General features: G+C 42.2%; 1 protein-coding gene across 6 annotated transcripts in view; it reads left to right on the top strand.

The window, feature by feature from the left end:
* The window catches only part of sash1a (SAM and SH3 domain containing 1a), a 136710-nt gene that overhangs the window by 66975 nt on the left and 41875 nt on the right, over window positions 1-27860 (top strand). The window contains exon 1 of one of the 6 annotated variants that reach the window (XM_026340904.1): window positions 8381-8547. The exons of 3 other annotated variants lie outside the window; for them this stretch is intronic. Coding sequence is in view for 2 of the 3 variants with exons in the window: in XM_026340902.1 (XP_026196687.1) it covers window positions 24812-24919 (108 nt within the window). In the remaining variant the exon portion in view is untranslated. Of the gene's footprint in view, window positions 1-8380; window positions 8548-24227; window positions 24920-25116; window positions 25233-27860 lie in introns of those variants that run through there. 2 more of the 6 variants (XM_026340902.1, XM_026340903.1) reach the window with 2 other exon arrangements.

Below are 27860 nucleotides of genomic sequence, written 5' to 3'. Positions count from 1 at the left end.
TACATTCCAGACCCAATACTTTACCAGGGCACATTCGCAGTGTCTGCAAATTATACAACACATCATTAACTGTGGTTTACCCCTGGCTATTTAATACGCAATTTTTCCCTCAGCCTGTGAACTCCCCTCACTGGGAAAGCCTTAAGGGTGTAGATAGTTCATGTATGCCACTGCCAACATTGCAGAAGAATTTTACAACCATGTCAGTGCTCAAATCTGTGATGAACTGCATTTTACCTCTTACCTCTTTCTTCTATGAATTCACTCCTCAGCAGTTTGGGTTTCTGCTTCTCCCTTATTTCCCCCGGCAACTGCCTAGAAGTGTTGATCACTTTGACGTTAGGGAGCCTTGTTCAGCGTGGGGATAAATAATCAGATTTGTGACAAGAAATCAGTAGTCGAAGCAGGTGAGAATTGAATTTTTGAACTCTCGTTGTATTTGCCTGACGTGAATACTCTACAGCAGATAAAACGGCATGTCTCCACACATGAAGAGAGATGGAATTACTCATTTGAAACAGAGGCAAGAAAAGATTAAAAGAGGTTCATTTACTGGTTGTGTGCCATGTGCCAAGACGCATGCATCGCATCTTTGTCAGATTTGTGCTCAAACTGTATGCAAAATGAAAGCATGTTTCCGTTCATAAGAACGGTACGAGAGCTCAAAATATGCAAATAGATAAAACACAAGCAAATTAAGAAAATACCTTCATCAGTTTTGACAACACGAGTGCATAATCTTCAAGAAATGCTGCCAATTTCAAAAGCACCACCAAAAACACATCCGGAAAACACAGCGAGGCACAAAGTAACCAAAACCAGAAAGTGAGGAGCAAGAACAAAGGGTGCAGAGTAAACCTAGAAAAGTCACATCAGAAAGTCACTGCAAGCAAAAAGCGAAGGCACAATGTACGTGATCCAAGGCGCTATCCAGTAGTGAGCAAAAGGTTCGAAACATGAGGCGGGCAAACTCCAGGCAAGGGCGAGGCAAAGGCAAGGAGAAGACAGGGGCAGGAAACACAAGGCAAGGTCGTGGCTGGAAAGCAGAGTGAAAATAGTATAGAAACTGACAATCTGCTAAGGCAGTGAGGCCTAAGGGGAGCTGAAAAAGGAGCAGGGGAGACCAGGTGAAACAGGTCAGGTGATTAGTGGCAGAGGAGAACAGGGGTAATCCATGTGGTAGGCTTTAGCTGGAAAGGAGGATATATACATATATAATGTACAACTGTATATACTGTATGTACAGTATATGTATATACACTACTGCTCAAAGTTTTTGGATCATTTGCAAATTACTTCATAAACAAAGACTGAGATGTTGCTGTAATTTCAGTAATATATATATATATATATATATATATATATATATATATATATATATATAATATATATATATATATATTACTATCATGATATTGCACCTCACTTGCAAGCAGTTGTACACGTCCACCTCAAATTGGGAAAATGCAATTGACACAATGTCAAATACAGCAGTTATTAAGACGAATCATAAGGCCTTTGTTCTCAAAACTGATACACCTCGCTTGTCCACGAGACTGGAAAGAGGCAAAGGTGAGGAAAAATCGCAGGAGGAGGTGAGAAATTGAGTGATGTGTGGACTCAATGTCCTGACAGACTGGATTTTGTGCAGCCTACACAGACACAATAGTTCAAAACGATGAAAAGCAGTGAAAAAAAATACTATTGATGGCACTCACTCACTTACTTACCTACTACTGCTCATTGCACTTGTGGCAGGGCCATAGATTTCCACTTTCTTTTTTAACATAAAAGGCTGCACCAGGAAAAAACTGCTTTTAAGGTGTCTTTGTCGCAAAAGGGTGAAGGATGATTAAACTGTCAATTGATTATTGTGCTCAGAAATATCATATCTGCAAGGTAAAATAGATAAATTTAACACTAAGTTTGGTTTGTTTTTCTGATAGATTAAGGTTTTGTAGCAGAACCTTACCTGATGGTAATACTACAGTCTATCAGAATGTAGTACTGAATATTATTTTCATGTTTCCATTTGTTTTACCAGAAGTTAACAGCAAAAGGAATTTATAATTAAGTTATTTATTTTGATAATGTGTTTAAACCATAACTAATTAGGATGATGGAATGAGTCTATGAAGGTGGATATGGTTTGTCCAAGGTCTATTTATAACCTTGTATCTCTGAGCTTGTGACCAACAAGCAAATACACTGAAATGCAGATTGTGGCATCATCTATGAGGTCACACACAAACATGTAAAAGTAACAGTAAATACTGCAAATATACAGTGTGAACTGCTCTAAACAACAGACTAACACATGTCAAACTTGGGACCTTTGGCATCTCTTGATTTATTTTGAGATTAACGAGACCGATGAAGTAACAGCAGCAGACCACATAAGTTATTTGTGGTAATAATTGCAAAAGTGATTTAATGAAAATGTGCGTGTGTGGACATGACAACCTATTCTGTCTGCAGTTTACTCATTATCCACACCCAAACAAAACAAAATAAGTGTGTTTGTGAAGTGTGCTGCTATATGACAAGTCCTCATGGAGATAGAAAAAAAAAAAAACAACCACAGACTCCATAATGTGCTACTTGGCATGAGTCATGGTGCACATGTACACCATTAGAGGTACTAGTGATCTGTTTCCTTGATAACCACGCAAGTAGATTCATGAGACAATTTGTTTATATGCCAATAACTTTTTTACCATGGACGATCCTTGTGTTTTTTTCAGTTGATTATATTCATTAAGAGGTTAAGATCAAGAACAGGCTTGAATTGAACTAAATGAATCTTTCTGTTAGGGTTAAGGTATTAAGGTTAAATCAGTGGCTTGGATCTATTTTAACCTAGTTTATGTCATATATCAACCTCTAAAACAAATTTCTCATCATTTGAATCCTGTAGATGATTTTCCTCATCATCATTCTCATCAAAATCAAGCAGAAAGATATCGAACATTTTAATAAAGGAGTTCCCCCAGAGCTTGACGGAGCAGGACATAGGGTGCATTCAGCCTTCAGGCAATCTTGAGTAGAAAGAGCGGCAGAGAGCGTGATCTATCTTTATGGGCTTTTAATTACACACAGCTGGCTGGGCTCCAATCCCCAGAGATCTGTGGTAAAGAACACGTCAGGACCAGCCACCACTTTGCTGGCAGATCAGTATTACCCTATCTAAACACCCCGGAGGGAGAGAGGGAGGATCGCAGGCACGTCTGAGGGTTAATTCAAAAGACACACATTTACCAGAGCCACAAGCAGCTGTCGATCATACCTCCGTATTTTGATTGACATGTGGAAACAACTGTCAAGACAGACTATATCCAATATAACATTACATCACACATGATTGCAAGCACGGTTAATAACGTACAGTACATCCAGATGTCTCCAGCAGACAGACAGAAGGTCAATAGCATCAGGTAATGTGAGAAGTAGGAGGTGGCGCACAGCTATACTATTACTGACCCATCAGACAAGCAGGAATCAGCTGTTTCAGGACATGGGATTAAGAGCAGACTGTAGACTGACCACACTGCTTCATGTGCTCATATCAACGAACTCAGACATTAACAATCCCTCTCCATCTCCAACAGACACAGCTACTGCACACCTTTTTCCCATTGACGCACATTAAACACCTTCACCCGAGGGAGTTAGACACAGAGAGACCTTTAATGTATCTCAAACCATTGATTCGCATAACTCTCACCTCCAGAACCATTCTTTACTACAAAATGAACGGTGTAACCTCCAGGCAATGTCAAGGTGAAGAAAACGTGTCAGTGCCTCCCCGGTGAGATTTTCCTCGCTCCGGTTCTCTCCAGTTAATGGTTTGAGTGTGGAGAGCGTTACCTCAGCCAGCCTTGACCAGATGAGCCTAAAGGAGATGGTCTGTGGGAGAGGAGGATACAGAGTGTAATCACAGGCAATCATCAGCTCTCTCAGTGGAGTTCTCCTGCTCTGGACTGGACTGCTTTGGCCCCAAACCTGTGATTTGAGCTCTGAGGTGGAGTGAGACAAAAGAAAATGGGGGAGGGTGAGAACGACAATGAAGATTTATAACAGAGTACACAGAAATAAAAGATTGTAGTGATTTACTGTAGGTGAGAATACCCCACAGTCCCCCTTATTTTGCAGGGTGACAACTAGAAGGGGTAACCAGGCAGTACAGCACTTTCAGACTAACCTTTGATTTCTTTTTGTTATAAAGTCCTGGTTTTAGTGTTCACAAGTAAATAGATGATTAGTTCTTGGAGAAATTTGAAAGTGTTGTTTTCTAACTATCAGTTGACCAACAAAGGGTGAGAAACATAATGGCCGTATGGGACTGTCAAGCACAGCAATGCCCAGTTTCTGTGGAGCTAAGGCTTCAATGACAATGAAACAAGCTCACAATCTGATGATGACTGGTATAATTTCAAGAATATATTAGAAACGTTGAGACTGAACTTCGTTTAAGATTGATGATCTACTGGCGGCTATACCTTTGTTAGATTGGGGATACAGACAGCCTCCACAAAAAAGTTCTGTGCAGCTCGATGTTGCGAGTCCAGGCAACATGGCTTCTTGACCCTTCAAGCTAAATCTAATGGACTTCTGCCTCCTCCAGCTTACCTGTCTGTCTTCATTGGGATACAGTCCCCTCCCAGCCAGTAGCACTGATACTAATATAGAATACAGAATGGTTGTTCATTTCTTTTTACAGCCAAATGTGCTGCAGGGCACTTCCCCCACGGCCAACAATCTGATCTTCAGGCCTTAATAGGCAAAAAAATAACCTTTGCTTTTATGGCTACATTCATTTTGACTCTGCCTGGTGCAGTGAACTTGGTGTGCAGTGATACTGTGTGAGAGAAAAGTCTTGGACAGTTTGTCTCTAACCCTCAGCCCTACGTGCTCTGTGCTTTAGTCTGGTTGTCTGCGTTCTGCTGCGGTCTTTCATCACGTTCACTCCCCGTCCTGGCATGCCTAACAGTGTACTATTTGTGTGTGTGTGTGTGTGTGTGTGTGTGTGTGTGTGTGTGTGTGTGTGTGTGTGTGTGTGTGTGGAGAAGACCAGATCTTTACTGCCATCTAGTGGCAGAATATATTTCAGTAGGGTCAAGGAGATCAAGCATAAAAAAAAAAAAAAAATAATCCATGACAATCAGTGTCATGAATATACAGTAGGTTTGTGGAGCTTGGTGTCTCATGGAGTTGAGTCTATATTAGTGTAGCAGATCATTTAAGTCAGTGAGCAAGTGCTAATTCTCCTCTTCCTGAATGCTTTTGATGCACTGGTAAATTCTCCTTTGATGCCGTTCAAAATCTTGTAAGATGCGCAGACATTTAGACTGACGGTTCGAGAATTTCTCTCCCATCATGTGTCTGAAAAGCTCTAAAGCGTCTTCAGTCTATTATTCTCAGTCTTTTTGATTTGGATTTCTCGTGCTCTGTCTGAGAGTATGTAGGCATATGCAGTCACAGTGATCAGTATTCTGAAACAGTCTGTGGCCAATAGGCTCATTAGGGTCAGCCCTGCACTGTTATAGCAGGAATATAAATGGATCTTTCAAACTGGGTAATTCTATAGAAATACAAATAGTATAATGCAATTTAATACCTTTTTCCTTTTAGTGTTTAACTGTTTTGTAGCACATTCAACTTATTTTCAGCTTTTTTCAGTAACATTAATATGATTTTTATACAAATCACAGACTCTTTTGGACAGACACACACACACACACCTGTGTTGCCAATGCTAGTGGGCAATCAGACTTCAGATGAGTACTCTTGTTCTGTATAATTTGTGTCTGCTGGTTGATTGTTTGCCTCAGGAGGAACAAAGATGGTGCTTGGTGCTAAAAGTAATTGAATAGCCTATTTACATTCTGCTAATTGATTCTGGGGGTTTGATGTTTTTTTTCTTTGTGTCTGTGTCTGTGTGTGTGTGTGTGTGTGTGTGTGTGTGTGTGTGTGTGTGTGTGTGTGTGTGTGTCCGTGTGTTTAGAGCCAGACGCAGAGCATCAAATAAAACATTTATAAGCATTACAGTTTATACTGCCTCAAACAAAATGTAATACCACCATAATACAGTTTCCCAAATCTTTTCAAGTATATAGATTTGTTAGCAGAGCATTTTAAAGAAGCCGTTGCAGGAAAATCACAAACCTTTGCAGAAAAGCCATGTTTTTTTTTTTTTTATTCCAAATCAGAAAATAAACTCATACGGTGGCACACAAGCTTGCAGTATCAGTTTTTTGCTAGGGGTGACCTGCATATTCATTCAGACAACTGAGGAACACATTGGCTCTTTGATGTTTCTTCAAGGAACATCCTTACAGGCTGTAATAAACTACTGCATGTGCACATTATAGCCCTCTTTCATATCGTCTGTTAATTAGCATCCTTGTACTCTTTACAGCCTTACAAAAAAAAAAATCCATTGCCTTTTGTTTATACACATGCATAGAAATGCTGGAGGGCTTAATTAGCTGTAGCATAGACTGTAGTCAGTCAGTCGCATTGATGCTGACATTACAACTGAATGATCTCGCCAGATGACCAAATGGGAGGCATCCAAAACGGCTTTATTTGTTACCTCAGACAAAAAAATAGTTGACTTCATACACAGGAAATGTGCTGTCCAACCACTTGAAGAAAGAATTTCAACCGCGCTCTCCCAGTGTTCCCTCATCTGTGTGTGTGTGTATACACGCCTGTATACCGGCTGTTTATATATTTTGGGCGCACCGCACGTCCTGAGGAGTCTTTCTCCGCAGCGTTTTGCGTCTCATTCGCTGCGTGTTTACATGAACCTTTGGTCCATGCTTCCTTTTCTAAATGTTGTGACGGCAGGTTTAAACAGGATGCAGGTCAGCTGTAGTATTAGTTTATACTGGAGATATACAGGTTGACCGGAGTGTCGCTGGACTAATACCAATCCTGTTTGGACAATGTTTGTCCGATATGAGGGCTGACATGTTATATTGGAGGTACGCTGATTAAACAACTTGCTCTGACAGGATTTTAAAAAGTGTCGGTGATACTGCCTGTTCAGAGCTGGTTACTAACAGTCTCCACCAACACACCAAGACAAAAGCTGACCAGCTGTAGCTCCTCCAGTCTCTCCATGGCATCTCTGCAGTCCTGACGTGTAATTTCATTTTTTTTAGAACATGCATGTCAGCTCACGGTTGTAGCTCCACAGTATTTTTATTTTCCCCACTGCTTCGGGTTGTGTGCCTGCATGTCTGCGATCCTATTTCCTATCTGGCACAGTGTCAGCGTCTGCTCACCATCACCCCCGTGTCTGGAAGAGCTGTGTACTCTATGTCATTTGGTCCTGCCAGCAACACTGATTCGGTCAGCCATGACCTGAAGGATGGATTTTGTGTGAAGAGGAGAAGTTGTTCTGGTGCCTGTCCAAGCCCATGTCAGTTCCCCTCTATTCCCCTCTCTCGTGTTCGTTCCTTTTTCTTCCCCCGTTCCTCCTTCCTCCTCTCCCACGACCTCAGGGAGTCCTCAGGAGGTGCAGCGTTCCAAAATGGGATGATTTTTCCCCCCTTCTTATTCTCTGGTCGCGCTCTTCATTTCCCAAATTAACATAGAAAAAACCCTAAACCTCACTGCTGAGTGACTCATTCAAATAATTGTTGCTTTTAGCTGTATCGGGTTACTCTTTTCTCTGACTCTATTTTTTGCTTTCTTGCTTTCCCCCAGTACACTGTGGTATCTGGGCCACTTGTGAATTAGGGCCTTTGAGTGAAAAGGCAGAAAAAAAAAACGAGTGACATCAGAGAGGGAGAGAAGACAGGGATCTAAAACTTGAGTAGCCCTGCAATTTTCTGTCCTGTTTCTATGATAGAACGTCAACGAAGACAAATGAGGCAACAAAAGATCGTCCTCTCTTTTGCACCCTGTGTGTGTGTGTGTGTGTGTGTGTGTGTGTGTGTGTGTGTGTGTGTGTGTGTGTGTGTGTGTGTGTGCCTTATTTTAGCATGTCTGCATGATCTAGATGTGTCTAGGTGGAGCTCAACATTCTTGACTTTTACAGGAAGACACCTTAAAAAAAAAAAAAGAAAGAGTACGCCAGCCTATTCAAAACTGGATAACGGTGGCGACAAACAGGCGCTGTGTGTGTGTGTGTGTGTGTGTGTGTGTGAGAGGGTGGGAAAGACCATAAGAAAAAAAAGATATAAGATACCAAAGGAAAGGGGAGTGGTCCGAGAGAGGAAGGCCAGACCAACTTGATTGTGAAACAGTTTCAATCGCAAGACATGTGGAGCGAAGGATGAGATCCCTCCCTCTGCCAAATCGGAGTTTGCTGTATCTTATAGCCAACCCTCCATTCCCCTCCTCTCCCCGTCCCATGTGAGCAGCAGCCTCATGACTGGACCTTTCTGTGTCTCCGCTCTGCTTACGCTTTTCTGCTCCTCGGCAGACATGCATTGTTCTCCACTGTACATGACTTGTTGCTCCCATTCTCAAAGCCGTATCCTGTGTTAGCTCGGCAGAAAGGCTGGCTGGGAAAGAGACTTTGGCCTCCTCTCGGTGAGTACCGACGTTCTCTTTTTCTCAGGAGTGAAGAATTATCCCATTCATTTGTTTGCCCTGTCAGAGATTTTGCCTAATGTGCGTGTGTGTGTGTGTGTGAGCGCTGTAACTGTTTCGGAGAGAGATATGTGCAGTTGCGGATTTTGGAAACAAGGGAGTGAAGTTGGAAAGTTGTGTGTGAGAAAGCTGCTCCAGGAGTAAGAGCCTTTCTAGCTGTTCTCGTGTTTCTGGCTGCCTGGTTTCCTTTTTGCTGACTCACTCTATTAACTTAATACACATGGCTACACGCTGTGTGTGGAGTACATGTGTTTGCCATTGCGCACGACATGTAGGGTGATTCTGGGCCATCGTCAGTCCTCTTCATCTTAGTGTGCTTGTCTGTCAGTCAAATTTTTAATTGTCTGCTTCTGTATTCCACATGGTGGTAAATATGGGGATTTAACTGAGACGGAGGGAGAGACAAACAACGAGAGAGAGAGAGAGAGAGAGAGAGAGAGAGGGGGATGCTGGCATACTGCTGCCTCACCATTTGTCATCGCTCTCAGGTCCTTATTGATTTCCCTCTCTCCGCTCTCTGAATGAGAACAATAGCCTCACGCCTGGCCAAGACCCCTAGTAAATAAGCCAACTAAATATCAACACCAAATCTCTAGCAAGATGTTGTTCTTTGCTTTGCTTTGTTGCCAGATGCACACACTCACACACACTCACACACAGAAACACACACACAGACTGAGGCACATACACAGTTGGGCCTTGTCGACTAGAGGGACTCCATTGTTTGTTGTGCATAATTGTTTGAGTGTATGTGTCTAAAGGCTTGTCGAAAAGGTCTTAGACAATGAACTCTGTCACGGGGAGGGATGTGGATTTCTATCTCTCCCCATCGCTCGCTCCCTCTCCTTTTCCTGTCCAAGTCCCCCTGCACATCTGGATCTCTCCACCAGCTGACAAGGAACAAGGGAGCGGATGGAGGGAGGAAGGGATGGGGAGAAGAAAGAGAAGGCTAGAAATGGGAGGAATGGGAGTTTACTCAGGCCAGAGTTCCCCTGGTATACCCCCCCCCCCCCCCCCAGTGCAGGATGAATGTACCTCACAATGTCATTGTATGAGAGGAAGCACAAGTTCAGCTCACACAGAGAGGAAGCAGACACACACACACACATTCAGCTGCACATGGGCTTCATTTAAGCACATACACGAATGAACACATAAACATACCTGTATTCATGTTTCTGCAGTTCTACTCTTAAAAACACACACATCCGCACACCAGTGACAGCCCACTGAGCTGCGAATCTACCTCAGATAAGAGTGCTTGTGCTTCTTTGGAGAGCTGTTGCCTGTTCAGGTTGCCTCAAGTTGAAACCATAATGACAAGCAACCCACTTTAGAGGGAATCACTTGGATTTACTTTCCTATGCGTTTCAGTTTTCTGCACCAGTAAAACCCATATGCTCCAGCTGCTGTTGCAAAGCTCTGCCAGAGCTGAGCGGCCACTGGCTGCCTGTTTATCCATACTAGGTTAGAGCCAAGTGCCATGGCAACAGGTGTGTGTTGGCATCATTAAGCAATAGACGAAGCATGAATGCACTTACTTAAAGGGGCAAAAGTCGCCCTAGCATCTGCTTCTGGGGGTTTTGTGTAGCGTGTTGGTCTGTGGGGTTCGGGGGTGACAGTTATTGGGACAGTGATAAAACACCAGCTTTCATTTCCTCCACAGCTTCCCAGGATCTGCTTGACTGTGCAGTTTCTGCCATATGTACTTGTGTAATTCAGCTACCTCCCTCTGTCAGTGCAGCTGCTCTGCGTCTACTCTGTTACTTTTCAGTTTATTTCTGGCTGTTACAAGCAAAGCCTAGATCTGTGCGTGTCATTTGTGGGTGAGCGGCGATGATGTTACGATGCAGGTGGCGAGAGAGGGGCTGCGAGGTCGCTGAAGAAACAGTTTACAATCTGAACAACGTCGTTTTGTGACTCTGCATCAGTGTTAAAAAAATAACTTGTCAGCCGATGGTATGAGGTGGTGTCATCCGGCACGAGAAGCACTGTACTGTTTGTGTGTTAGCAAACAAATCATAGTAGAGAAGAGGGAAATGTGTTCATACTGGGTTACAAAGCTCTGTCTGTTTGTTTGTTTGTTTGTTGATGTCACTACGCTGTGTCCAACAATTAAAAGAAGAAAATCTGGCCAAAGACAGAACAAGACCACAACTGATGACCACAATGGAACAAAATGGACGTATAAATGAGTAAAAATAAATGTGGAGGAGAAAACAAACCACTGTGCACAGTCCTAGAGGCCTTTTAGATGTTTAGACGGTAACCAGAAGCGATTTTTATCATTGGATTTTACTGACATTCATCCTTTAAGATGTGTCACTATATGCTAAATTTAATCCATCTGGTGTATTTATTTTACGGGTTCTTTGTGTGTCTTTGTGAGTTGGATTGAATAAATATGCCTGAGCTCCATGCGGATTTTTCTGGTCCTCCTTCACTTCTCATTCTCTCTCTCATCCAGCCTCTTTTATTTTAGGTTGGTTGAGTCCACAGAGCTGCACATCAGGCTTACCTGTGTCTAGTGTTTATGTCCTGCCCAGCACTTGATGTCTACGCTCTTATCTCAGCACACATGCACGCTGCCTCACGTGCACGCCTCCTTTACCTCGAATCAGAGATCTGTCAAAGTCAGCTTACGCTGCAAGACGGATAACAGCACCTTTATGTTCTTTTGTTTTAATATAACTGTAACTTTACTTGTCATGTCACCGTAGACACACACAAACTCTATATATTTCAATGTGGGTTGGAGGCAATGCTGAAGTAATCTGTTAATCTGTGACTGTCCAGCATGCAATAATAATCACTTTATTTGTCAATTAAATATATAAAATGAACTAAGCTCATATATTAGAGCAGTCAGAAGATGTTCCTAAGAATACTTACCATATACAGGATTCAGAAAACATGTACAGCAGTTGTTACACGTCTGTGTGCCTATACTACTCTTTTCTAACTAGCTCTGACTATAGAATAATCCTCAGTGATTCTGCTGTTACTTTAATACCTAGTCTTAAAAGCTCCTTAAATTTCAGAGGCCAGGTAGAAATCTCCAGCAAAGTATGAGTTTTTAACTTGTCGCAGGTTACACATCATATTGAGATGAGAGCATTACAGCTATTGTTGGTGAGAAAGAGAACATTCCCTGATTATAGCTCAACTGTGTGTATGGATACAAAGAGCTCTGATTACTGCTGGCACTCCCGCCTCACTTCCCAGGATACTAAGCACTGACTGGCACAGCAGGGGGACAGGAAATGCTGTAGGCATACAGACACTTAGGTACCAACATGCAGGCTCACATCAAACAGTGATTAGCACTTTGTAGTTTCTTGTGTTTTACTATGAGCCCACACTTCTATTTTTTTTTTCTTTGCTTTTTTCTGCTTCTTTCAAGATTTGTATTCAATACACAGGACTTGGTAGTAAAGAACTCATTTTAAAATATTGTACAGTAGACGTGTTTACGGCTGATGTAATGATGGCGTGCAGCACTTTACTCGACCATACACCAATTAAGGTTGATCTTTGTTAACACCCTGCATGCGCACCAGCTTGGCAAGGTTCAGTGGTGATGTCAGCAGTGATGTACGAGTGTTGTAGTTCGTGGGGATGACCTCAGTTGGGGGGGAAGGTCCCAGAGGACTCGTATCAGCTGCAGCCCGATCCCGCTGGCTGGACTTTCTCACACTCAGGATCTGTACTAACAACTGAAGCTGCCCTAACACAGCAATCACAAATCACTTGCATGCAGTATGACAATGACCTTTGACATTCACACATGCCCAGTCCCACATATCACACTGTCTGAAAGCATGAGGGAAGAAGTAATGTTTAAAGGATAATTTTACATTTAATTTAAAGCCCACTGTGGAGTATTTGATCTCTAGATAACATGTGCTACAACACACAAGATAGACCACAGAGATGGTAATGGTCAAGTGTAGGGAGATATTGATTAGAATAGAGTCATAGAGTAGAGTTTAAATCAAATCTAGCTTTGATAGTCAAGCTATATCTTAAAATAAATACTCCACTCAATAGCTAAGATTCATGTAAGCAGCTAAACTCTCTCCATAAGCTACCAGGACTAATTTAGTCTGGACATATAGGGTGTATATAAGGACCAAGTATATTAAAAGAAAGGGCTGACAACAGATGCGTGATGCTCGTTGGTTTCTAAGAGTGGAAGAAGACAAGAGCCAGCTGCTATAAGCAAGGCACACAACAACACACACACTATTTTAGCTTTTCGAATGTATTTATTTCTTCATAATGCACCTTATGCATTTCAGTGACAGTGTTTACAGTGCGTGTTTAAGTCCTGCACTTCTGTTATGAACCAGCTTCAAATAGTAACCTTTGGCTATGCTGTAATTTACATGGGGTGTAGTCATAGTATTTCCTGTACGTAAGGCCAGTGTTATGCGCATCAACCTTGGTTTGAGGCTTTTGGCTTCTGGCACTTGTGTCCTGTGGCTTCTCAGTGGGCAACACAGGCAGCTATGTTCGCATTATCGTCTGTTGCTGGTATCCACTTAGATCCTCGATTTAAATCCATTAGATCGTTCTTTTTGACAAAGTAGTGCTGGTGTCATTATTTGGCATGAGAGCACACCTCATCCTTCCCCCCCAGAAAGGTGGCCTCTGTCCAGGTTGGCGGACTGCTGTCCAGTCCTTGTCCCTGCCTGAGGCAACAGTCAATCCATAAATGAATGGTTGCCTCTTCCTAGGACAGCTGTGCTACCAGCCATGGATGGAAAAATAATTATGGGGGGCACCAACCACATCCATGGATAGAGATCAGGAATGCGTGTACTGTGTTCATCCAAGGCCAGTGCACGTGTGCGTGTGCAGGCACGTGTGCTCTTGTGTCTATGAACCTGTTTCTTGGAGAAATAAATTATAGATTCTGATCAGGTGTTAAGGGATCAAGAGCCAGTGATGCATCACTGTGTGATTTTTTTCTTTTCTCTTGAGTCACCCTGCATTTAAAAACTTCACTCTGAGATAAAAATGTTTTCCTTTGTACCTAATTGATGCAGTCAGATCCAGTGACATCTAATGTGCTATCGTTGCTTCACCCCAGAGGGAGCTATTGCTCCAGCTGTGGACGGCCCTGTCCTGCAATGCCCCCTGGACACATGAAACATCCTCTTGTAACCCACCTCTGTCTTCTACCCATTTCTCAATCAGCATTCTGTTTCCTATTTCTGTATTGTATTTTAGTTCAGAAAAAAATTAATTGCCAAACGTAATTTTTTCCCTATTTGTGATTCACTGACAGCGAGTTTAATGCACCCACCTTTCATTTTGCCATGACATCATACCAAAAGCCCAGGCCACAGCTGTAAACATGTTTCCACCACATGTCCTCCTTTCTGATGCCAATCATTTGTGCACACAAACAGACTGAATCAGAAGTGTGGTTGAGGTTATGACTGAGCTCAGCTCTGGAACTGCACAGTGTCTGAGTCGGGCTGACTTTATTCTAGCTACAGTTCTCCCCGGCATTATCCCCGTAGATGTTGTTGAGCTTGCAGTGTGCGGTGAGTAAAGCCTTTTCCTGGTTCCCATTTCACCCAGCATTGATATTCATGTCAGGTGTCAAAGTAGAAACATATTACAAGTGTGTATGTCTGTACCTGCAGGGCGCTTGTCTGATCATCAGAGAAAAGACTGGTTAGATCTGGATGCTTAAATAAGATTTCATAGTAGTCCGTATACATTTTTATAACCCTGTGTTCATTTATATGCTGTAGATTTGTTTTTTTACCCAAACACGTGGCTTGAGTGATTGCTTTTCCTTATATATTTGACAGAGAATCACTTAAAACAATGCCACTGCCTACTCTACATATACGTGGATTATATTGACTGAAATGTATTGAATTGGCCTGTATGTGAGACATTTCCGTTTCAGCTGTTAGAGTTAAACTATTCTTTATCCTACATTTGTTAAGCTCCACAGATTTCATTTGCAGATATGATACAGAAAGCTTTAAATAGCTGCACTCAAATCTCAGGTCTGTGCTTTACAAACCATACGTGCTCATATTTCCTTTGCTGTGAGATCATCATCTTAGGATCATGCAGCTTGCAGCTGTCCCTCAATATATTCCAGACTTTGACAGACTTTGGAATCAGTGTATAGATAAAGAAAAAAAGAGAAAGTAATTGAAACTGGGGAATATATGTGGTGATCTAAGGCAATCACCATGCAACTGCAACATCACTGGTTTGATTTCTAGCGTAGTTCAGCTTGGAGGTAGATACTGTATTTTTTATGCATTATGAATGTTTCTGGCCTGTGATGCAACGGAATGATAGATCCAGTGGACTCATACATGCATTCATACTCTACATGTTGTAGACGGACATAGCACCAGGAAAACAACAATAATCAGAAGATAAATACTTTATTGGTTCTGGGCGATGTGCCATGTCTGCACCACAGGATATAGATTTTTTTTTTGCATGGGCTCAGGACCAAGCCCTGCAGAAAAACTCATACCAACTCCTGTACCAACACAGGCCTCCTGTGAGTGTGTGTTTGTAAGTCCCCCAAGGACCCCTAGCTTCATCCCTCCGACCATCACTGCCATGCCTAATCATTTTCTCTCTGTGTATTCCTCCATAATTTTTAGCCTGTCAGGTTTATTCAACACTGCCGCTAGTTGTTCTCAGAAATAAGCAGTCATGAAACATACAAGTTTATACCTTTCTCTATGTTAATATCATTGTAAATCGTTGGATTTGAAGCTGTAGGACAGAGAAAATAAACAATTTTAACATGTGAAGATTCCTGATATTGTATAGACTGAAATATTGTTTAATTAACATACGAATAGATGATAAAAATAAAAGCAGACCTATTTCAGCACCTTCTTTCTTGATACCTGTTATGTTATAATGTATTTAAGACAAGAGATGTTATTTAAGATTGTGTCTTTACCTCAGGCCGAGCCCTCTGTGTCATAAGCTCACTTTTACTCAATCTGCACTTAATCTCAGTGGGCCCATTAACCCTTATGCTGCTTTTGGTCCCGCTGGGTCGTCCTGGCTCCAGAGAAGCTCCACTCTTCCAGAAAGGCAAGTGGGCAGTGGAGCAGGCTCATTACCGGTGCAGTGGCTGGACCTCTAAACCGGGCTGGAAGGACAATCATTAAACACACGGAGCTAATGGTCGCCAACTGTTTTTATTTGTTTCATCTATCACCCTGGATGTGAGATTGGTTGTTGGAGCGTTGTATGTCCGCATGTTGGCACAGATTACACACTGATAAGATCTGGGTCTGTAACAGAGAGCGACAGGGGAACTGAGTCAAAAAGAGAGGGAATCAGAAAGGTGTGTTAATTGGTTCAAAATGACCGTCTGGACCAGACAGGACACCCTGCCAGCCCATAATGAGGTCTCGTCAGGCTGGAGCACCCATTCAGCTTATGCCAAGCATCAGGGCGTTGCCATGGCAACCTCTACAAGTCTTATTAAGTCAGTTACAGCACAGAACAGAATGAGAATCATCCCTGTTGTAGCTTGTGTGTTAGGTAGCAAAGGTGACCGCTGTGTCAGGTTAGGATTATAACCAGGGCACTTGTGGACCTTGTTGACATCATTCAGCAAATCTGAAGTTCTAATTAAATGATAAACTGTTTTGAAAGCGAAAGTATTAATTAATGATCATTTGTTTATGATATGGCTGTATGCAAGTCAAATTCTACTGTCAGGAATATCTCCTTTCCTTTCTCTTGGGCATCAGTTTTATTTGCTTGAGAACACATATCACAAGTTTGACCAGTGGCTTGTGCGTTGCCATGCGAACATGTTTAAGTAATTAGGAAAATATATAGATTTCTGTTTTGTTTTGTATTTTTGTGGCTTGACACTGTCACTGGGTTCATATTTTGCCAGAGTAAGCAGGATCCTCTGGGCTAAAATGGGGGAAAATTCCTGTGAAAGTGGCTAAAGCGGTCGAGCTGAGCTTGCACTATGTTTGCGTGTTGTGTGGTTGAGTTTTGTGTAGACAGACAGACAGAGACAGATTGAGGCTGGGCTACGTGCACAAACGCATACAGACAGACACATAGCAACCAGAGAGTTCACTTGGAGGAAAGAGATACTGACAAAGTTATGTGCACGTTCATTAATTGTGCTGTGTGTTACCTTAAATAAATGTATTATGGATCATTTTTGCAGTCAACATATAATTTATATGCAAAAATCTATCTGAAATTAAAAATCAGTTTTCACTTTCACACGTTCACATTCATTGATTAAAATGTGGAAGTTGTAACGTACTGCCTCACTGTGTTACAAAGGGGTAGGGGAGAGAGGAAACATATGTAGAAGTGATATATTATCAGGAAGGAAATGTGAAAGGAGCTGAATGGGCTGTGGTCACGGTCAAACTTTGGCCCAAACTGGCTAATGATGTCAGTAGGCTGGACTTATATAATGTGCTCTGCCAAAGCCACATGCTGTACAGTACACACTGTTAGACCACAGTGAAATCCGGAGTGTGGAACCAGTTGTACTGAGCAAGTCAACAAGTTATTCTGTGGTGTGTAAAGTACAAAGACACATTTACCCCCCCATTTTAAAATGCAGTTCCTTGCTTGTAAGCATCTGCTCCTATTAACTGAATTACCTGCAACCAGCAATGTTCAAAAGAGAGATTTTCTATACCTAAATAATTCAGTTTGACTTAACTTAATTTGCACAATAAGAACTATTTCAACTCAGGTTACCAGTGACAGGTTGATGAAACAGAAATTTCCCTTTTTTAGCTCTTGAAATTGAATAGTATGGCAAAACTATTCAACTCAGCAGTACATCTAGCAACACACTAGTGCAGCTATTAACAGCATAGAGCACTGGGATTCAGTCGAGTGATATGTTGTTGAAATCCCTCTGTGTCAGCATGTATTTTAACATGGCCCTTTATTTGCTTGTAATGTGTAAATGGCCAAGTACATGTGATGGATCATGTGTCCCGGGTTGTGTGTGAGATATATGACGGCTGTGTGAATACTGACAGTAATTACAGTAGGCCGTACCACAGAGCGGCCCGGGGCTGGCCGAGAAACAAGTTATTATAACATCTAATACATAACCAAATGTCAGCCGTGTCTGCAGCCTGCACTGCTAACAGCATGATTTAAATCTACGGGGGAAAGGGAACCTCTACAAGCTCATGATATGTGGTTCAGTATTTCTTAAAGTATAATAAATATAGTATTTTTAGACTTGATTTGAAGTTTGCAAAGAACTGCTGAACAGATAAACATTTAAATTTTCCAAGAACCAACTTGTACACAACAGACGGTAACTTCAAATCTCCATATGTAGGATAAATACTTATGTGTTGGACTAAATTTGCATTGTTTCACACCATAATTTGGCATTAGCTGAAACAACAGGCGGGAGAAAACGGATGCAGACCTAAAGGTCTTGTCCGTTTTGAGCAATCCTGCTGGCTACTGTCCTGTTAGCACCAAAACTGTACATTAAATGCAAAGTTGCTCTATCTGTGTATGTGTGTGTGTAGCAGCCAGTGTGCATGCTGTGCTGTGTTCCTGTGTGTGTATTTGTGGCCTATGAACCAGCAAGCGCTTTAAAACTGAGCTTTTTTTTACTGTATCTAACCCAGAGGCTTTGACCGAGCTGGCAGAGATGAATATGTCAGGATTTACACCAGGATTTATTAGACTTTCCACTGGCTTAAGTAAGTATGTTTGACAACAGCAGGGGTCGCCACTATGTCCCATTTCAGTGTCCCAAAAGATGGAAAACTCTGAGGAGAAAGCTACCAATAAGCAATAGACCAGTGACAGAGTGATTTTGTCTATATCTATAACAGCTTGACTATCAAACTAAAGTATGTAGGATACAATATGTTGGGGTTTTGATTCAGGTTTTAGGTAAATTCCACAGTTCCTTAATTTCTAAAATAAACTTTAATAATATAGAATGAAATGTTGCCTCCTTAAAACCATGTGATATAATAAAAAGGTTCCATTTAGCAGCTTTTATATTCAAAAAACAATGGCTTCCATACTTACCGGACAAGAATAATGAGTGGCCAATTGTAGTGATTAAGAAAAGTATAACCTCTACAACTATAGCTATCTGTCATCATTTCAATCTGTTAGATTTTCTTTTACTAAAGTATTATTTATTTTAACACTTGATAATCAACTTATGTACGCTTAAATGTTGTGACTTCTACAAAAGCATGTCCAGCATTGACCTTTCTTATGGTCTTTCCATAACGTAGACCTGATCCACCACAATACACCTGCTGCAGGGCTCCAGTAGACACAGTAGGATGAGCAGTTGAATGTATGACACACTTGACATTTGCTGTCGGCCTGGCACTGCCACCCTGACTCCAACTCGGCTGCCAGCCGCTGTCTCGTGACCTCCAGGCACAGTGGAACCAACACATCTCCACTGTGTGCACCTGTGGACTCAGTCACACAGCCAAACAAGCATACTCTTCATGCCCTGTTTCTCTAATGTTCAAGGCAGAGCAAAAGAGTTCAAACACAGAGGGAATTCAAGCACAGCATTTTATCCTTTTTAATTGCCATTTCTTTTTCACATGCACATCATCTCCCTGTAAATACGAACCAAGCTTAAACACACCACGGTCTACTCTGTTAAAGGCCTCTGGCCCTTTCACACAGTGCTTCTCATACCTTTGAAAGCTTGCTTACATCCAAAACATCTGTCCTCACGATCACCCCTGATTAAAACACCCTGGATTCTCAGTTTGCACATTCCCTCTCTCTCTCACACACATACAATAGTGTAACATAATCGCCTAGCACATGGCCACAGAGGCGTACACTGCACGCAGAATCTGAGAATCCAGGGCTTAGCAGAAATATGCTTTGCTTGTATATCACCGCCTTTCTACACTAAGCACATGAAAGGGGCCCAATTTCAAGCACGTTAATGAAAGCATCCTCCTAGGGAATGTTTGTGTCTATGGGAGACATGATATAATTTACAGTATACACATATAAACAATGCATCCTGTCACAGTACATCCCGGGCGTCATCGTTTATCCTCGCTGCGCCTCGAAAATGATTGTTATCTTCTTCTTGGCCCTGAAATCCAACATCAGATCTATACTCACAGGATACCGTGTTGAATTCTGTAACCGTACATCTACACAGTTGCCATGCTTTTCTCGACACTGCCCACATATCTAGCTACTTTATTTGCTGACACACTGTGCACAACACACTTGACAGTGTGTATTATGCTGCAGGCAGCTGGCTGTCACGTACACATCTTACCTCAGGCAAATCTTCGTCTCCGTTTCTGTCTTCTCAGTGTTCTCCCTGTTGCCCATGCACATCACTTTTTGTGTTCACCTCACACTCTCTCCGTTGTCTTGCTCTGTCACTCCCTTCCTCTCTCTCCCCTCTAGCCCTGAGGTAATTCCTCTGTTGATATTTGAAGTTAACTTGCCCAGCGTTCAAAAGATTCCAGTGTTATGGTTGACCACCCTATGAAAAGTAATACCAAGAGCACATAAACAACAAGTACCAGGCGTTCATTGTTACTCCCTGAACTCGTTGTTTTCAGTGGAACGGCCGACGTGTTGATTTAATTTAATGATTTGCTTAGCTAGAGGAGGGGAGCTAGGAAACACTAATTAGTTGTCATGCTAATTGGGCTCACGCGATGACTCCCACACAAGCTGGGGCCGGCCCGACCGCCCACTCACCATGCACGTAGACATTTTCTTGTGCTCCGGCATACAAATAAACACAATTACTGTATATGCACAGAGTGATAAATACATCCAGCAACACTCACATCCAGATTGGTTCAGAAAAAAAAAAAAAGACTAGGGGCTGTCAGGCCTTTGACCTTTTAACTAAGAAGAATTAATTGTTTGAAAATCTTTATCCCAATTATTCACTGAGAGAGGACACTGAGAAGATGTAAGGATTCAGAACATTAGATACAATTAAGATTTGTATGTATGTATGCTGATAGCAGAAGATATAGTAATCAGAGCAAACAATGCTTTTGGTTTCAATGTAAAGTTTTTAATTTACATATATTTACATTTTATCATTGAGTACATTAGAAAATGAATAAATTGTACTAATTTACTAAATCCACTATTAATGACCTTATAAAATGCTCCAAAATGTCAGTTTTGGGATGAAAAAACTCAAATCAACCCATTTGTACCACTGCTGTAAGTCTACTGGGTGTCTGTCAGTCTTTAGTCTTGTGTGGTCACATCTAGCATTCCTTAGGTGCATTGGTGGTGCCCTTGATGTCTGTGCACCAGGTTGTTAATCACCCCTACCATGGTTCATGGCTCCCTCGGGGGTTATTTTTAAAGCCTGAGGTCACTGACCTCCAGCAAGGGTCACTCTCGCTATCGGTAGAGGTCCAGAGCTCCGCTTTAACACCAGCTGCATTCTTTTTCTATCTCGACGCCATTTTCTCCTCAGTCTTGGGGCGCCTCTCCGCCATGCCTTGTCTTTTTTCACCTCATGCATCTTCTCAGCTTCACTTTTAATCCTAACCACCCATGGTTAGAGGGCTGAAAGGTTGGTGGACTTTGACCTCCAGTGGGTTAATTGTTTTGAGGACAAGAAGCTCCAAAGATAAATTTTTATACACATTAATTTCCTCACCTGCGTAGCCCCATGTATGAAAATAACACCCATCAATTTGACAGTGAGATACGTAATCTGTATTTCCATATATTACTCTAAGAAAAGACTCCACTGAATTGCAGATACTCTTTCTCTTTCCAGACTTTCCTGCCTTTCTCCTCTCTCTTTTCTCTGCTCTCACCTTGCGTCACGTCCTCTGTGAGTGTGTTTAGACACGCTGCCCTGTTTTGTAGTAATCTGCCTGAGTCACTGACTGTAGAAAATTACACACTGTGACACACTGTAATTCAGAGCAGTGAGCTTTTTCTTTACGGAAAAAGAAACAACTGCCTTGATGGAAGTTTATCAGAGTCTTTACCATTGTTTAGCATGAGGGAGTGTGTGAGTGGTTAATTAAAAGACCTGGGCAGGAGTTTAGTCGATTCCTTGTGGATGGAAGGTGTGTGCGATGCCATAATGCCTGTTTAGTTGCCTGCGAGACACACTGTGCTCTTCCCTCCTGCTCCTCAGTCTGCAGGAGGAACTAAAAGGTGACACTTCATCTTATCCTGGCCTTTTCTTCCCCTGTAATTATTCTTACCTGCTTCAGTTAATTTAGGTATTTTCTCACTCTAATTCCAGCCCTTTTACTCCTTAAGGCTTCATACCTTGTCCTCATTTCGGACCCAATTTTTTTTTTTCTTCTAAAATGCTGATCAAAGAAGACAAGCTTCTAACATGTATTAATTTAGCAATTAGCATCTGGTGAATTAACCAGCAAGCGACTTTTTTTTTGTTTCCTCTTGTCTGGCACCGTGACACCTTGATTAGTGGTTGGTGTGAGAGTGAGAGATGGGGGGAAAGCTGGCATCCACACAAACACGCACATCAGCAGTGTTTGATGAGTGCGCAGTGAGTCAACAGGCCTCCTCCTCTCCTTATTAACAGTTTGACCCTTCTGTTTGAGGCGCCTCCAGGTGGGGTCACACCGTCTTGTATTTGCATAAGGGGGGGTTTTGACAGGAAGGAGGATTTGTGCATATAGAGTAGCGGGAGAACGGTGTGTGTAAAAGGGGGTGACTTTCGCCACCTCTTCTTAGCTGGTATTAGGGGGAGGATCAAGGGTGGTGACTAAATAAACATGGTCACTGTTCTGGAGAAACTGAAAGACTGATGGACGGCAGTGATGTAATGATGAAAGGCCAGCCTACACACACACACATACACTTGCAGTCCTACCACTTGCTGCTGTTGTTAGTCTGAAGTTACAGGTCACCAATACAGACCACCTCCACCCCCGTTTATGGACTGGACAGCCGGCGGCTGGTGCTCCTGTGTGAGCATGTGTTCCGTGTGTTTAGACTGTAAGCAGGATGTTGTGGAGCAGCTGCCACTCATCAACAGCCTATAAAACACTTTACTGTGTAAGAAAACGATTGGTGCCAACGCACAGGAGTAACCATAAAAGTTTGGATCGGTGGTTTGTACCAAACAAATATCAACCTAGTTTTCAGTTGTTCAACTCTTTCATGTGGTATTGACATCCATGGGCTGCAAATGATCAATCCTAATAACTGTGGTGATCCCTAGGCTGAAATTTGTGTTTTTATTGAATTATCTTAACTAGTATTATATGGACTGCAACACATAACAAGGTAAAAAAAAAACCCTGTTCACTTGAATTTTTATCTGAACCATGATAAAAAAAAAACTGAAACCTCATCTGCAAAAAAAAAGCAAATGTGTCAGTGAAATGTGTGGGAGCCTTTCGCACCCTCCATAATCCACAATAGGCCTGCTATCACATATCTCCTTACTGCAGTTGAAACTGTATCCTCAGGGATTATCGTGTAACTGATCAGCGTTTGCATGGTTATAGAAAGAAAAAGTGGTTTTAACCTTGTTGTGGTGTCTGTTTTTCTGCCTTCCGTTGTGTCGAATTTAAATGCACATGGCGTCGTTGACTGAGCTGCAACACAGCTGCAGGTGAAGCAGCATGTTTCCATAAAACCAAGAGGAAAGGAGCGGCGTTCCCGCTCTTCCTCCTGTTTATCTCTGGTTGCTTCTTGCATCTATCACAAGACGCCGCAGCTGTCGCTGCTCTGAGAAAATGTGTTTCTGTTTTCAAGTACAGAAAACGGAGACAAGTCTCTTAACCCTCTACATTACAATAGAGTAGCCTGCTGGCGGACCAGAACAAATGAGTGATCAGACGGGATAGCTGTGCAATTTCATGCTTGTGAATAACATATTCCACTTCACTCTAATCGTATTCAAATGCGGTTGCATTGTACAACAACTGCTGTTTGTGTTGTGTGTGTGTGTGTGTGTGTGGCACACAAACTTACATCTAGTCAAATCTTTATGTTATTTTCCAAAGCTTCATCAGTTTATGAAATGCATAGGGCGCAACATGCGTCACTCCCTTGAAAACACTTTTCCCATGCGCTCTTTTTCTTTTTTGTTTGTTTTTCAATTGTGTGGAGAATGTGCTTTGTTCACAGTCCTTATTCAACGCTGGATGAGGAGAGTATTGGTGGAAGACGATGTCAGTGTGAGATAAGTTTTATGAGCCATTACACACATACCTCAAATAAACTGTAGTCCGGTAATGACTTTTAAAGTATCTAAAATTGAAAAACTCTCATTCAAACAAGACAATTAGAGCATAAGAAGGGCAATAAGAATAAGAAAGTCACTGGATTTGGCCCCTGCATCGTTGACAATAAGTGCAACACACCTACAGTTCCCATAAGAATCAAGTTGAGCGTTAAGTTTGGCACAAAAAGTGTCAACTTATGTGGGACAACTTAAATCTGAGTTTTTATTGGAATATTAATGATCCCTGTCTGTGCTGTGACTTCATTCCTGGCCATTGTGTTTCTGACACACAAGTGTTTTTTTTTTTTTGTGCTCTAATGTTTTGTTGGGAGGAGTGTGTGTGTGTGTGTGTGTGTGGGAGAGGGAGAGAGACAGCGGGCGAAGAGAGGGGGAGGCGCAGTGTTTGGAGGGTTTCTCAGTGCTCCGGGCGTTCTCTTTCTCCGTCTCACGGTTTGTTTTAATGGAAATAAGCTCATTTGTTGTCGCTCTGCTGACTTTCAGTCAATAATCGAACAACTCATAACGTTACTGAAACTTTTTTTTGGCCCACTCCGACGACTCCCCCCGGTGTGGACTCTGGTTTATGCACGGGTACGACTCGGTGCAGTGCGGAGCGCGGAGCAGGGATCACGCCGCTAGGACGCTTTTCAGCAGAAAGACCTGCTGCTGCTGTGGGTCCCGTCAGCTCAGAGTCTGTTGGAGGGGGCTTTTTTGTTATTTGAATTCACCTCACGCGTTGTCGCCGGGGTTTGGGCAAACATGTCAGAACGCAATTTACGCACGAAACCTTGGATCGTGTCAAGCAGTGTTGGAGACTTTCACCGGTGCGTCAAGGGCAACTTTCTGTAGGAGCAGCCTTGGCACCAACATCTCGTTTGCTGCTGTGATCAGGCCCTTTCCCGAAGGCTTGGATTAAAGCTTGGCACCAGATTGCTCGGACTGAAAACAAACTATACTTGCATTATGGAAGGTGATAAGGGAACGGGGACGCCTTCCGATGAGCTCAAGGCAAACAGCGCTGCTGCGTCCGACAGTTTTTCCCAACTGTGGACGGACGTCATGGGGATGCTGGTAAGTTTTGGGGGGAGGGGTGACACGACCACAAAGTGGCTCCCAGCTAAACCGAGACTCCTCATCCTGAACGTTAACACTCACTTGGCGAATGAGTGACTGTGTGGCCAACTAGTCGCCACATGCAAATCACCCATCAAAACACTTTGGAGCGCGTCGCTAGAGGCGAACGTTTCAAAATCCGCCAGTGCTCGATGTGTGTGTGTGTGTGTAGTCTGGGATTGAGGTGATTTTGGTTTGAGGCTGCATGTGACGAGTTCATGCTGCTGAGGCAGCTGGAAGTGAATGCAAAAAGGAGTCGAATGACAACATGGTATGTAACGCACTCCAAAAGGAACCATTTCTACTTTGTGCGCGTTTGGCGCGGTGGTGTGCTGTTTGAGTTGTAGCTGAGCTTTTGGTGCACATCCATACTGCATTGTTTCCATTGGAGGAGCTCAGCTAAGCTCTACTGCTAGGCCAAATGCTCAGAGTTGCACACAGTTTGTTGCTGAGACTGAGATACAGATGTGTGTGTGTGTTTGTGTGTGCAAGGGCCCATGAGGCACCAAACACAACTAGAGAAATGCTGATTTTTGGGTGCTTTGGACTTCCTAAAGGTCACATGAAGGTATCTGAGGTCACTAGAGCAAAGCAGATGCTGTGGTTTTTAGGGGAAATGAGTAACATTTAGTTTATTTGCGTAGTTTAATTTCTCTTAGTGTTGGAGCTGCTTTCCCAAACTGCTGTTATTTCATTTGAGAAGTGTCAGATTCTGCTTTTACGTGTTGTTTTTCTTTTTTAAAATTCTTGAGACTTTGCCGTATGTTGTAAAAAAACATATCTTTCGTCTTTCTTTGGCAGTCAAAGCCGTCTTGATGTGACTGGCTGCGGGAACTGATTGATCTGCTGACCGAATGTGTTGCAGCCACTTCCAGTCTGTTAAGACAGAGATGTTAATTTGGTTTGGTCTGGCACTGAAGATGTGAATGGTGTGGAAATGCGAGGGTGTTTGTGTGTGTGTGTGTGTGTGTGCTCACATAGTATGGGGTGGCTGTCCTTCCCTCTGACACCAGGTGGGAGACCTGGCTCCTAGCCAGGCAATTTATCGAGATTTATTGCCCTGGAGTCAAATGTCTGCAATGCTGTGCTCGTCTCTGACTTTTTTCCCCTTGAGCTGAAACACACACACACACACACACACACACGAACAGCAACACACTTTTTGAGTAGTTTGGTTTCACAAATATCTGGCTTACACACTTATCTTTGCTGTTTTTTTTTTTTTTTTATCCTCACATGATCCACCAGGATGCCAAAGTAATAATGATAAGTTTTGAGTTTGTTGACTCACTATTACATGCATTGTCAGTAACTAACCATCCTGCTAATAAACACCCTGACGTTCTCTTTAAAGTCATTTCAACACCATTACCCTAACTGCCAGCAGATTCTTGTATTATTTCATAATCACTGACCTCAGCTTTTGATGGGATCTTGTTCTGTGTACTGTCTCTAATCTGAATTTATGTCTTCAGTCTTGCGCAGGCTTTAAAAGCTACGACCATCCAGTTTTCCTACAAAACAATGTACAAAATATTAGAGGTGTTAAAGTATACGATTTGACTTGTGTACTTGGTTGCTGATAACCAGCGACGTTTAAAGGTTCAACAAGTCATTTTGTCGTACTAGAACTACCTGGACCCATGTGAGATGTAAGACGTGGTTTCCCACTGGTTGCTTTCCTCTAAATCCAAATGGATGCAGACATCATATACGTAAATGTGATGGTTTCTGACAACATGTCACACACCTTTGTGACACATCTTTGCTTTTGATTAAGTATCAGTAAGAGTCTAGTGTTGTGTTGTACTCAAATTGCCCTTTATGGTGAACTTTAACTGAACAGTGCCCTCACACTCCTATTGTTAAGCACTCTGTGAGACTATTCTGAGCACAATCAGCAACGTGTCTCCTTTGAACCAAATAGATTTGCTATATATAACTAAATCTCTATGACTTTCAATGGCTTTTATTGTTACTTGGGAGCCCACTGTATATGGGAATGCCCTTTAAATTTCAGCCTGTTGACCTTACATAACTCACTGTTGCAAGTATGTTTAGTTTTGGCTGTGCACGCTAGAAAACAGGCTTACGTACTTGCACATCCCTCCTGATAGAAATCTAGTCAATGCGTTAGCTCACAACAGTCACGTGATTTACAGTTGATTTACTTTCAAGTTACATTTTAATCCTGTTTTGATTGTAAATCAAAGAGCACTTCGGTCCGCAGTATTTTTCCGAGACATTCCTGTCTTTGAGGGTTAACCATACCCAGTAGCCTGTTGTGGAATGTGTTTAATTAGATCACCTAAATAAGCCAGTCATTAAGTAGGGGAGTAGTAGTAGTTTGAAGGGGAATAAATAGCTCCTCAGCTGGTTATGAGTCAAGAATAAGGCAGTTTAGGACGGTGTGGCGCAGGAGTTAAAGTGGTTGGATTAACAGATCTCTGTAAAGGGAATATGCTTCTAGTCCCACCCCGCTACTGTAGACATGGAATTTTTCCTTAGATCAGATCTTTCTTTAGTGAATGTTCCATGAACCACAGTAAAACTGCATGATCGAGACAGACAAGTGTCGAGGCTTTTTTTATTTCATTTTTTTAAGATATGCATCTGTACAGACTTTCAGATCTCTGTTGCAATCTGTTCCAGTTCTCCATTGCACTTCCTTTTGCAGATATTTGTCGTACAGTGTATGGAGTTCTTATTTTTTGGATTGTATGTACAATGTCAAACATGTCTTCTCTGAGGGGTCATAATCTGATCACAAACCTGAATTAATTTGTAATTTGTAAATCCCTCCTCAGTCTCCTGTTTAAAAACAAACAAACAAGAAAAACTCAAACTTGTTTTTTATTTGAAGGGGCATCTTGAGCCAAGGTCTTGGGCAAATATTTTC

This window comes from Anabas testudineus, chromosome 24 (assembly GCF_900324465.2).
Source record: "Anabas testudineus chromosome 24, fAnaTes1.2, whole genome shotgun sequence".
Taxonomy (NCBI): Eukaryota; Metazoa; Chordata; class Actinopteri; order Anabantiformes; family Anabantidae; genus Anabas; species Anabas testudineus.
Note: the sequence above shows the minus strand (reverse complement) of the source record. Positions and strands in the feature narration are given on the sequence as shown.